The sequence below is a fragment of the Lithobates pipiens genome, unplaced genomic scaffold, assembly GCF_037356315.1.
Source record: "Lithobates pipiens isolate NorthernLeopardFrog02 unplaced genomic scaffold, aLitPip1_a1.2 Scaffold_1, whole genome shotgun sequence".
NCBI lineage: Eukaryota > Metazoa > Chordata > Amphibia > Anura > Ranidae > Lithobates > Lithobates pipiens.
In genome coordinates, this window is record NW_027507685.1 from 109,011,933 (window position 1) to 109,024,791 (window position 12,859).

The 12,859-nt window shown below is 45.6% G+C and overlaps 1 protein-coding gene across 1 annotated transcript in view; it reads right to left on the reverse strand.

The window, feature by feature from the left end:
• The window catches only part of LOC143964037 (relaxin receptor 1-like), a 213,937-nt gene that overhangs the window by 22,791 nt on the left and 178,287 nt on the right, over positions 1 to 12,859 (reverse strand). The window contains exons 11-13 of the mRNA XM_077473781.1: positions 3,221 to 3,292; positions 2,129 to 2,200; positions 140 to 211 (exon numbers count right to left, since the gene is read on the reverse strand). Coding sequence (XP_077329907.1) covers positions 140 to 211; positions 2,129 to 2,200; positions 3,221 to 3,292 — 216 coding nt within the window. The remainder of the gene's footprint in view (positions 1 to 139; positions 212 to 2,128; positions 2,201 to 3,220; positions 3,293 to 12,859) is intronic.

Genomic DNA, 12,859 nt, shown 5'->3' on the forward strand with positions numbered 1-12,859 from the left:
TTTAGTACCCATACCCACAAGGAGTTTGGATACCCCTAGTTAAGAACCTCTGCTTTAACAGATTCATTTTTAGAAGATTCTACAGATCAAATATTATTTACACATTGACATCGGTATCATGGAAAAGCAAGATACTTACAAAGATTGCAGGCTGAGCAACATATCAAACTGGTTATGTGGAATAGAAGTTAAAGGATTGAAGGATATATTCCTAAAAAAACAAAACAAAAACAAATATGATAAACATCCACATAGTACAGTAACTACTGTCCTACAGACAATCAGACATGGAGACATCTAGCATACTGGTCTACGGCTACGAGGCTATGGGAATAGTTAGAGAATAAAAACCATACACACTTAGACATAGGGGCCTATTTATAAAACATTTTTTATCGCATTTATTTATTGTAGAACTACTAACATAATTTATATTTATTGGCCCTTTTAGCTGTGCAGAGCAATGGCTTTCATGTTAATACCCGTTAGCAGCATCCTATAATCCTATCCATGTTTGTTCTTTGTTAATTTTAGATTTGTGACCACTACACTACAACTTCCCTACTTCTAAGTTACTCTGTTGTGTCCCATCCACAAATACAGTATATTAAACTGTATATAAAGTTTGTGAACACTTGACCAGCACACCTACTGTACATGAGCTTGTTGTACACCCAATTCCAAAAACCACGGCCATTAATATGCATTTTTCCCCATTCTGTAGCTATAACATCCTCCACTCCTCTGGGAAGACATTCCACAAGATTTTGGAGGGTGTCTGTGGGAGTTTATGTCCATTTGTGAGGTCAGGTACTGATGTTGGATGGGAAGACATCGCTCACAATTGGGGTTCCAATTCATGCCAAAAGTGTAGAGGGGTTAAGGTCAGAGACCTGTGCAGGACACTTGAGTTCCAACACTCATCCCACCTACTGTATATGAGCCTGCAGAACATCCTATTCCAAAACTATGGTCATTAATTTGAAGTTGCCCCCCTATGTGGGTATAATCCTCCTATGGTCTGGGAAGACTTTCTGAAAGATGTTGGGGGGTGTCTGTGGGAATTTGTGCCCATATGTGAGGTTAGGTGCTGATCTTTGGATTAGAAGACCTGGAGCACAAACCAGTTCATCCCAAAGGTGCTCAGTAGGGTTGAGGTCAGGGCTCTGTGCAGGACACTATAGTTCCTCCACACCAAACTGGTCACACCATGTCTTTATGGAGCTGGTTTTGTACACAGGGACACAGTCATGCTGTAACAGAAAAGGGTGGTCAGTAGGATTAAGGTCCAAAGATGTTCAGTAGGGTTGAGGTCAAAGCTCTGTTCAGGGAACTTTAGTTACTCCACGACCTCAACCCTTCTGAACACCTTTGGGATGAGAATATCTCATCCCATGAGTGTTCTGTAGGGTTGAGGGCAGGTACGGATGTTGGATGAGAAGACCTTATAACAAAGGCCTTTCAAAAGTAGGGTTGACGTCATGGCTCCAGGCAGGACACTTGAGTTCCTCCACAACAAACTGGTCACATGATGTCTTTATGGAGATGTTGGTTGAGAAGATCTAACTCATTTCATTTCATCCTAAAGGTGTTCAGAAGGGTTGAGTTCAGGGCTGTGTAAAGGACACCGGAATTCCTCCATACCAAATTGGCCAAACCATGTCTTTATGGAGCTGGCTTTGTTCATAAGGGCACAGGAATGCTGGAACAGAAAGGGGTCTTCAAATTGTTACCAGAAGGTTGAAAGAGCAGCATAGTCTTAAACAGTGGTTCCCAACCTCAGTTCTCAAGTACCCCCAACAGGCCATGTCTATATTATATAAAATAGCTCTCAAACACCAAGCCTTTGATGTTAAGTTAAAGCACTTGTGCAAGTTGAAGGAGATCTTGAAAACATGAACTTGTTCGGGGTACTTGAAGACCAAGGTTGGGAACCCCTTGTCTAAATTGTCTTCCCCAAACTGTTACTACAAGGTTTGGAGAGCACAATTGTTTACTATGTCTTTGTATGATGGAGTATTACCAGGACTCTTCACTGGGGACACCTGAAATCAATCATTAGTAGAGGGTTCACATACTTTTTGGGCATATAGTGAATCATTAAAGGCAACATAAGTACAACACTCACAGCTGTTGAAGTTCTTGCAGGTTGACGAACAGTGACGGGGTAAGAGTCTCCATCTGGTTAACAGAAAGGTCTCTGTTTATGGACAAGGTAACATAATAGACAGTTAGATGTTCCATCAAACAATATTTTGAGTTAATGAAAATCTATAGGAGGGAAGGCAATATATAAGCAGATTAAAGGCTTACCTTTTGCACCATGGTACATGTTACCCATGTAACATGGTGCAAATGGGACATGACTCTTGCATTTAAACAATATTAGCTTATCCCGGAGCTCAGCTGTAAAGCAAGGTAGTGTATTTTTTTTGACTGTTTGTTTCCCATTGGGGAAATTTCGCTTCACTTCCTGTCCTGGAGATACAACAAGAAGTTAGAGGAAATTATCAAAGTGAGGAGAATCCCTCCTCTTCGATAGAACAGTTGTCTCCATTGGAAGGTTTCATATAACCTCTTGTTTTGGTGACAACTGTTGGATTTTTCCATCACCTTGAATAGTGAGGAGCTAAGGTTTCGGCCGAACTCACTGGAGGCTGTCATATAGTAGCAGGCCACCCAGTCAACCACGTCCATGGAATTTCCCACCCCGTAGCCACATATATCAAAGAGACAGGGATGCTGGTGACATCATTGACCTAATATGGGCACCATTTGGACAAAGTCAATGACCAAATAGGGGCCATATTAGGTCAATGATGTCACCAGCATCCCTGTCTCTTTGATATATGTGGCTACAGGGCAGGGCATACCCCGGCCAAAGCCGATTGGGCTGGTGGCTTACCATCCATGTGACAGTTTTCCACACGTTTGGCCTGAACCCTAGCTCATCACTAGCAGTGGCATTGATCACAGGACAGTTAGAGAGGGTGAACCTCCCAGAGGGGATATGGGTAACAATAAAAACCAAACCGGGGCTTTAACCCTTCCACACTCCCTCCAACATTAGGAGAAAACAGCATCCGGTTTACCAACTTATATCAGGATCTACAGTAAATTAGCACAGCTACTGTATGTCTTTGTGTTTGTATTTCCCCGATTGATACTGGCTGTGAACAAAGCAAAGTTATACAAAGTCATTAGGAACAGAAGAACTCACAGGTCCACCAGCTTGGGCATTTGAGTCAATGCTTTGTTTTTGATTTCCTGTATCCTGTTTCGGCGTAAGACTCTAGGAGAGAGAAAATGAAAGATCACGTTATGTCAGCAAATTGGGGGCATTAGGACCCCCCCCCCCCAATAACATTTTAAGTGCAAGATTTTTTTTTTAAATATTATTACACAAATCTGAAAATGAACACCAAACATGATATATTTTCTGAAAGCAGAGACCCTGGAGAATAAAATGTTGGTAGTTGCAATTTTTAAGTCACATGATAATATCACTTCATCAGGTAGGTTTATTTATACTCTAAGCCAGGCATGTCCAAAGTCCGGCCCGCGGGCCAATCGCGGCCCGCAGTCCGGTTTTGAACGGCCCGCCTGGTGTGCTGCGGGATCAGGGCTGTCAAATGAGCCGATCCCCGGCACTGTGTGAAGCTCCGTCGGCTTCAAAAGTGAAAGTAAAGTGCAGAGGAGTGTGCTGTGCTCTCTGCTTCCCCCTACAGTGCAGTACCCGGCTGAATGAGGAAATGGAATGGAAAGGTACTGTACTACAAGCTAGATTCGTTTTAAAAAGGCTTTATTTATGTGTATGTGTGTGTGTGTGTGCATGTGTGTCTGTATGTATGTGTGTACATGTGTGTCTGTATGTGTGCATGTGTGTCTGTATGTATATGTGTGCATGTCTGTCTGTCTGTATGTGCATGTGTGTCTGTATGTGTGTGTGTGTGCATGTCTGTCTGTATGTGTGTGTGTGTGCATGTCTGTATGTATGTATGTGTGTGCATGTCTGTATGTATGTATGTGTGTGCATGTCTGTCTGTATGCATGTGTGTGCATGTGTGTCTGTATGTATGTATGTGTGTATGTGTGTGTGTGCATGTGTGTCTGTATGTATGTGTGTCTGTATGTATGTGTGTCTGTGCATGTGTGTGCATGTCTGTATGTATGTGTGTGCATGTGTGTCTATATATGTGTGTGTGTGTGCATGTCTGTCTGTATGTATGTATGTATGTGTGTGTGCATGTCTGTCTGTATGTATGTATGTATGTGTGTGTGTGTGTATGTGTGTCTGTATGTGCATGTGTGTGTGTCTGTGCATGTATGATTGCATGTGTGTGTGTGTCCATGTATGTCTGTATGTATGCGTATGTGCATGTGTGTCTGTATGTATGTGCGTGTGTGTCTGTATGTATGTGTGTGCATGTATGTGTGTTTGTATGTGTGTGCAGCATGTGTGTCTGTATGTATCTGTGTGCATGTATGTGTGTGTGTGTGTGTGTGTGTATGTATGTCTGTATGTGCGTGTATGTGCGTGTATGTCTGTATGTATGTATGTGTGTGCATGTGTCTGTATGTGTGTGTGTGCATGTGTCTGTATGTTTGTAAGTATATGCATGTGTCTGTATGTGTATGCATGTGTCTGTATGTGTCTGTATGTGTGTATGTCTGTGTGTATGTGTATGCATGTGTGTTACTTTTAATCCAGACCCCCCCCCCCATTCTTGTACCATCAGAACTGCTTTTGTGGTGCTTGTGTGTGTGATAGCAGCCAGGATTGCTGCTCCTCTGAAAAGCAATCCATATACAGATCGCTTTTCAGAGGCATTTGAAAGGTGGTAAAGAGGCATTATGTTGCCTCCTCACCACCTGTTTTAAGCCCGTAAATGTAGCATCACTATACCGCAACTGTGCAGTCTACACAGTTGCGGGGTAGTTGCAGTGCAGGCCCATTCACCCTGAGCATACCTCCAGCTGCAGCCACAGCATGTGTACACCCCCAGCTGCTCCCTCTGCAGCTAAAGGGGGAGAAGTTGGGGGTGGTAAAAACAGCTTAACCATGTAGTTTTACTGCCCCTCCAATAAGCCCTTGGTTCACATCTGCATGGCTGCATGCTGTGTGTAGGGCAGCCCATGCATTTCAATGGGCTTCCATACCCACAAAAATGCAGGGAAAGAAGTCCCAGAGCTTTTTTTTTTTTTTTTATTGCGCTGCACCAAAAGCACCCCATGTTTCCAATGTGTGGGGTACCATTAAGACTTAACGGTACCCCCAAAGAACAGAGCATTCGTCTGTGTTTCAGGCAAACGAGCGCGACAAAGGCACGAGAATTTTTGTTGGGCCAGGTATGAGTGCTCGAATGACCGAATTTTAATGGTTCAAAGAATGTCAGGCAAAATGGTCGGCCCTCACACATGTTCACTTCATCGAATCTGGCCCTCTTTGAAAAAAGTTTGGACACCCCTGCTCTAAGCCCTTGTACACACGGTCGGAGATTCCGACAACCAAATCCTTCGGATTTTGTCCGACCGATTTTGTCCGAAACTGTTGCATACACACGGTCCGATAAAGACCACACACAGTCGGAATATATGACAAAATGGTCCGATCGGACACATTCCGTCAAAATCTCTGACCGTGTGTACAAGGGCTAAGAGCTGCTGGGTGGGGATGCTTTCATGCAGAGCACATAGGCTGGCATCAAATCCCACCCAGAAGCTCTTAAAGTGTCTTAAATACCCCACATAATTGTGAAGTGGAAGGAAAAGGATAAATGATACAAATAAATATGTGAAAAGTGTGTGTGTGGGGGGGGGGCATTTGTATTCAGCCCCCTTTACTCTGATACTCCAAACTAAAATCTAGAGGAACCACTTGCCTTCAGAAGTCACCTAATTAGTAAATAGAGTCCACCTGTGTGTAATGTAATCACAGTATAAATACAGCTGTTCTGTGAAGCCCTCAGAGGTTTGTAAGAGAACCTTGGTGAACAAACAGCATCATGAAGGCCAAGGAACACACCAGACAGGTCAGGGATAAAGTTTTAGAGAAGTATAAAGCAGGGTTAGGTTATAAAAAAAATATCCCAAACTTTGAACATCTCACGGAGCTCTGTTCAATCCATCATCGGAAAATGGAAAGAGTATGGCACAACTGCAAACCTACCAAGACATGGCCGTCCACCTAAACTGACCGGCCGGGCAAGGAGAGTATTCATCAGAGAAGAGCCAAGAGGTCCATGGTAGCTCTGGAGGAACTGCAGAGATCCACAGCTCAGGTGGGAGAATCTGTCCACAGGACAACTATTAGTCGGGCTCTCCACAAATCTGCCCTTTATGGAAGAGTGACAAGAAGAAAGACATTGGTGAAAGAAAGTCATAAGAAGTCATGTTTGTAGTTTGTGAGAAGCCATGTGGGGGACACAGCAAACATGTGGAAGAAGGTGCTCTGATCAGAGGAGACCAAAATTCAACTTTTTGGCCTAAAAGCAAAACGCTATGTGTGGGGGGAAAACTAACACGCACATCACCCTGAACACACCATCCCCACCGTGAAGCATGGTGGTGACAGCATCATGTGGTGGGGATGCTTTTCTTCAGCAGGGACAGGGAAGCTGGTCAGAGATGATGGGAAAATGGATGGAGACAAATACAGGACAATCATAGAAGAAAACCTCTTAGAGTCTGCAAAAGACTTGAGACCGGGGCGGAGGTTCACCTTCCAGCAGGACAACGACCCGAAACATCCAGCCAGAGCTACAATGGAATGGTTTAGATCAAAGCATATTCATGTGTTAGAATGGCCCAGTCACAGTCCATACCTAAATCCCATTGAAAAGCTGTGGCAAGACTTGAAAATTGCTGTTCACAGATGCTCTCCATCCAATCTGACAGAGCTGGAGATATTTTACAAAGAAGAATGGGCAGAAATGTCCCTCTCTAGATTGTGCAAAGCTGGTAGAGACACCCCCAAAAAGACTTGTAGAGAAAGGGGGTTCTACAAAGTATTGACTCTGGGGGGCGCCATACAAGTGCCCCCCCACACTTTTCACATATTTGTATAATTTATTATTTTCCTTCCACTTCACAATTATGTACCACTTTGTGTTGGTCTAGCACATAAAATCCCAATAAAACACATTTATGTTTTTGGTTGTAACATGACAAAATGTGGGGAATTTCAAGGGGTATGAATACTTTTTCAAGGCACTGTATGTATATTTTCTAACCATTAAAAATCCACATCATTCTACCTCCAACCTTATGGGCTCCTCTGACCTTTTGGGGCCAAGTTTCCTCATCAAAACAGATAAATTACCTAAATACCCTATAAAAAGTAAGACTGGGACCCCTAGCGGGTCTCATCTGAAGGGGGGGGGGGGTCTGTAATCCTATAACCCCATTTGATTCAGAGACCCCCATCCTTCCCTTGGGTCTGGGTGTTCTTATTCAGGGTAATCTGCACTGTACCCATCTAGATACTTTGTACATATTTGTATTCATACAGTTAATACTTTACTGTATAAAAAGATAAAGTGTCTTCAACAAGCATTCCTCATGAAGTGACCATGCAATGCATTGACGATGCTACATGTGTATCTGTCAGAGCTGGGCTCAGCCCTTCCTTCTCTGAGCTGACCACTCAGCTGTCGGCTAATTGCCAGCTCCCATCTCCCTCCACAGTTACTCAGCTATTGATGATATCCTGCTCGTCAGTCCTGCCTACTTACTGTAAGCCGTCCAGTCCAGTGGATCTCTGCCTTCGCCTTGGTCAACATCACAGAGACGATCTCCTGCGTTCCTGTTTAAAGACTTGCCTTGCTGACATCCTTTCTGGCTCCAGATCCTGCTTGCTGTTTCACTACATTGATCCCCGATATCTGGCTTGGCTGACTATCCGTTTCCGGTTACTGAACTTTGGCTATGTTTTGACTACGTTTGCTCTTTTTGCTTTTATTAAACAAGTGTGATTTAACTGTACTTCTGTCTCGGTCTGATTTCATGGTTTCTGACAGTATCTTATAACCAATAAACACACACATTCTTCTACCTGATTTTTTTTGAGGCTCTCCAACTCGATGGGCGCCTCTGAACACCTCAATGGGCGCATCTGAACGCCGCTTCTACCTACCCCTTTGGGCTAACCTCCCTCATTATTGACCCCCTAGACCCCACAGCACTCTAATAAGCATCGAGGGTGACCACCTTCTGTGCAGAGACAGCCATATTCTCCACATGCTCTTCATTGCTTGATCCCCATGCTCAGCTTCTTGCAACCTTGTAGATGTGAGTATTTTCAAACAGGATCCCAACTGTACTAATTCAACAACCTAACTTGTCACGTATATACTATACTTATCTGATTCCCATCTTATCAGATTGTCTTTCTTTCTCAGGCTACTTTTTATGGGGTGATGGGAGGACCCCTTTATGTACCTTAGCACCGGGTGATTTTGTCCTTACTTCATTCATTTTTTTTTTCTTTTAGGGTGTGCTGTTATTTTTTTCATTTATGAAGGCAATATAACTCCAGCACACATGTGCGGGAGTAACATTATTAATGGCCACCCAATGGCCGCACCAGCTTCTGATGGAAACTACATTTCTTTGTTTCCACACACAGTACACATGTAGGCAGGTGCAGTTACCTTCCCGCTTGTAGGTGGCTCTGTGCCATTATTGCATGGGAAGGGGAGTCTCAAAGAGGAATTGATCCCCTAGGGCAGGGTTTCTCAACCAGGGTTCAACCAGGGTTCCATGGAACCATAGGGTTCCTTCAGAGGTTGGTAGTGGTTCCTTGAGCAATGAGCATTTTTTGCCTCTCAGATAAGTTCCCACTAACATCAATTATCTTTTTTGGCTATCTACAAGGAGGTTCTTGCCAATGACCATAAGTTATGAAGCAGCATTCTTCCCTATGACCATCACATTAATTTATCATGAGTTGTTGATAAAGTCATTTTTAGCAAGGGTTCCCTGAGGCCAGAAAGAAATTTCAAGGGTTCCTCTGTGTTGAAAAGTTTGAGAAAGGCTGCCCTAGAGATTCCATACAGTGCCTTAAGAGGAGAAATGGTCTGATTGGACCCTGAACCCTTGAGAGACTTCAGCAGCCATCTTGGGTGAGGGAAAATTCCACAGTGAGCCAGTCGCAAAAAAAAAAAATGGAAACCCGAGAAGTAAAAAAATAAATAAAAAAAATACCAAACTCATGCCGCTGCACCCAGACTCAAAAGACCAAATAAAAATAACTCAGGGAGCACTGATCCAAAGAGTGGTAGAAATATTGGAAAATTACAACCGTATTCACCATAAAGCTTACTGCCAAATGTGATAAAAGTGAAAACAGCCTAAAAAGATGGTAAAGCCATATAGGCAAAACGTTAATCAGCCAACCCTTTTATCAGGTCAACGTGTTCAAGAGGCGGCAGGAAACAGTGCATTAAATAGTGAATGGTAAAATGTGGGAGACGGGGCAGCCATACATTCACCTCCAATGGCCCATAATCAATTAAAATTGAATTTCCTAACATAATACTAGGAGTAAGCCAAAAATAAAGGTGAAAATGGAACTAAAAATAATTGTAAAAAAATATAAATAAAATGAAAATAAAAATGGAATAAAATAAAAATGCGTATATGAATGAAAATAAAACTGAATATAAAAATAGAAATAAATATAAAAAAATTAAAATAAAAAATAGAAATAAATATAAAAATAAATATAAAATTAAAAACAACGATATGGACAGACATGATAAATCTGGGGGGGGGGGGGGGGGGGGGAAGGGGGGCTTTTAAATAGAGGAACCCACGGCATTTAGATACACTTCTGGCGAGTGTATGGCCAGGAACAGGAACCTACTTTTGAGGGACAGTACAAAGCACAGGGAAAGGTTCCTGTGGAGTAGAGACAGTTCAGGGCAGGGCTGGATCTAGCCTCTCTGATGTGGGGGTGAGGTGAAAAAATGTCAGGGTGGGCAGAGGATGGGAGGTCAGCAGGTGGTGTACAGGGGGTCAGCATGGCAGAAGAAAGGGTCAGCAGTTTGTAGGGCGGTGTACTGGGGCCAGCAGGGACAAGGATAGAGTCAGCAGTTTGTAGGGCAGTGTACTGGGGTCAGCAGGGACAAGGATAGGGTCAGCAGTTTATAGGGCAGTGTACAGAGGCTATTGATTTGTAGGGCAGAGAACAGGGGTCAGCAGATGGGTGTACAGGAATTTGTAGGACAGTCTACAGGGGGTCAGCAGAGCCAAGGATAGGGGTCAACTGAGTCAAAGACAGGGGTCAGCAGAGTAGAGGACAGGGGTCATTGTCGACAGGGCAAATGACAGGGATCACCGATAGAAAGGCAGAGGACTAGGATTACCACTGGAAAGGCAGAGGACAGGGATTACCACTGGAAAGGCAGAGGGCAGGGATTACCACTGGAAAGGCAGAGGGCAGGGATTACCACTGGAAAGGCAGAGGGCAGGGATTACCACTGGGAAGGCAGAGGACAGGGAATACCACTGGGAAGGCAGAGGACCAGAGTTACCACTGAAAAGGCAGAGGACAGGGATTACCACTGGGAAGGCAGAGGACAGGGATTACCACTGGGAAGGCAGAGGACAAGGATTACCACTGGGAAGGCAGAGGACAAGGATTACCACTGGGAAGGCAGAGGACAAGGATTACCACTGGAAAGGCAGAGGACCAGAGTTACCACTGGAAAGGCAGAGGACCAGAGTTACCACTGGAAAGGCAGAGGACCAGGGTTTGCCACTGGAAAGGCAGAGGACCAGGCTTTACCACTGGAAAGGCAGAGGACCAGGCTTTACCACTGGAAAGGCAGAGGACCAGGCTTTACCACTGGAAAGGCAGAGGACAGGGATTACCACTGGAAAGGCAGAGGACCAGGATTACCACTGGGAAGGCAGAGGACAGGGAATACCACTGGGAAGGCAGAGGACCAGAGTTACCACTGAAAATGCAAAGGACAGGGATTACCACTGAAAAGGCAAAGGACAGGGATTACCACTGGGAAGGCAGAGGACAGGGATTACCACTGGGAAGGCAGAGGACAGGGATTACCACTGGGAAGGCAGAGGACAGGGATTACCACTGGGAAGGCAGAGGACAAGGATTACCACTGGAAAGGCAGAGGACAGGGATTACCACGGGAAAGGCAGAGGACAGGGATTGCAACTGGAAAGGCAGAGGACCAGGGTTTGCCACTGGAAAGGCAGAGGACCAGGGTTTGCCACTGGAAAGGCAGAGGACCAGGGTTTGCCACTGGAAAGGTCAGCAGAGCCAAGGATAGGGGTCAACTGAGTCAAAGACAGGGGTCAGCAGAGTAGAGGACAGGGGTCATTGTCGACAGGGCAAATGACAGGGATCACCGATAGAAAGGCAGAGGACTAGGATTACCACTGGAAAGGCAGAGGACAGGGATTACCACTGGAAAGGCAGAGGGCAGGGATTACCACTGGAAAGGCAGAGGGCAGGGATTACCACTGGAAAGGCAGAGGGCAGGGATTACCACTGGGAAGGCAGAGGACAGGGAATACCACTGGGAAGGCAGAGGACCAGAGTTACCACTGAAAAGGCAGAGGACAGGGATTACCACTGGGAAGGCAGAGGACAGGGATTACCACTGGGAAGGCAGAGGACAAGGATTACCACTGGGAAGGCAGAGGACAAGGATTACCACTGGGAAGGCAGAGGACAAGGATTACCACTGGAAAGGCAGAGGACCAGAGTTACCACTGGAAAGGCAGAGGACCAGAGTTACCACTGGAAAGGCAGAGGACCAGGGTTTGCCACTGGAAAGGCAGAGGACCAGGCTTTACCACTGGAAAGGCAGAGGACCAGGCTTTACCACTGGAAAGGCAGAGGACCAGGCTTTACCACTGGAAAGGCAGAGGACAGGGATTACCACTGGAAAGGCAGAGGACCAGGATTACCACTGGGAAGGCAGAGGACAGGGAATACCACTGGGAAGGCAGAGGACCAGAGTTACCACTGAAAATGCAAAGGACAGGGATTACCACTGAAAAGGCAAAGGACAGGGATTACCACTGGGAAGGCAGAGGACAGGGATTACCACTGGGAAGGCAGAGGACAGGGATTACCACTGGGAAGGCAGAGGACAGGGATTACCACTGGGAAGGCAGAGGACAAGGATTACCACTGGAAAGGCAGAGGACAGGGATTACCACTGGAAAGGCAGAGGACAGGGATTGCAACTGGAAAGGCAGAGGACCAGGGTTTGCCACTGGAAAGGCAGAGGACCAGGGTTTGCCACTGGAAAGGCAGAGGACCAGGGTTTGCCACTGGAAAGGCAGAGGACCAGGGTTTGCCACTGGAAAGGCAGAGGACCAGGGTTTACTACTGGAAAGGCAGAGGACCAGGGTTTATCACTGGAAAGGCAGAGGACCAGGGTTTATCACTGGAAAGGCAGAGGACCAGGGTTTACCACTGGAAAGGCAGAGGACCAGGATTACCACTGGGAAGGCAGAGGACAGGGATTACGACTGGGAAGGCAGAGGACAGGGATTATGACTGGGAAGGCAGAGGACCAGGTTACCACTGGATAGGTCAAGGACCAGAGTTACCACTGGAAAGGCAGAGGACAAGGATTACCACTGGAAAGGTAAGGGACAGGGATTACCACTGGAAAGGCAGAGGACCAGGATTACCACTGGGAAGGCAGAGGACCAGGATTACCACTGGGAAGGCAGAGGACCAGGATTACCACTGGGAAGGCAGAGGGCAGGGATTACCACTGGGAAGGCAGAGGACAGGGGTAACCACTGGAAAGGCAGGGATTCTTGGGAGGAAGGAGGGCGCAACTGAAACCTGGGAACACAGCCCACCCCA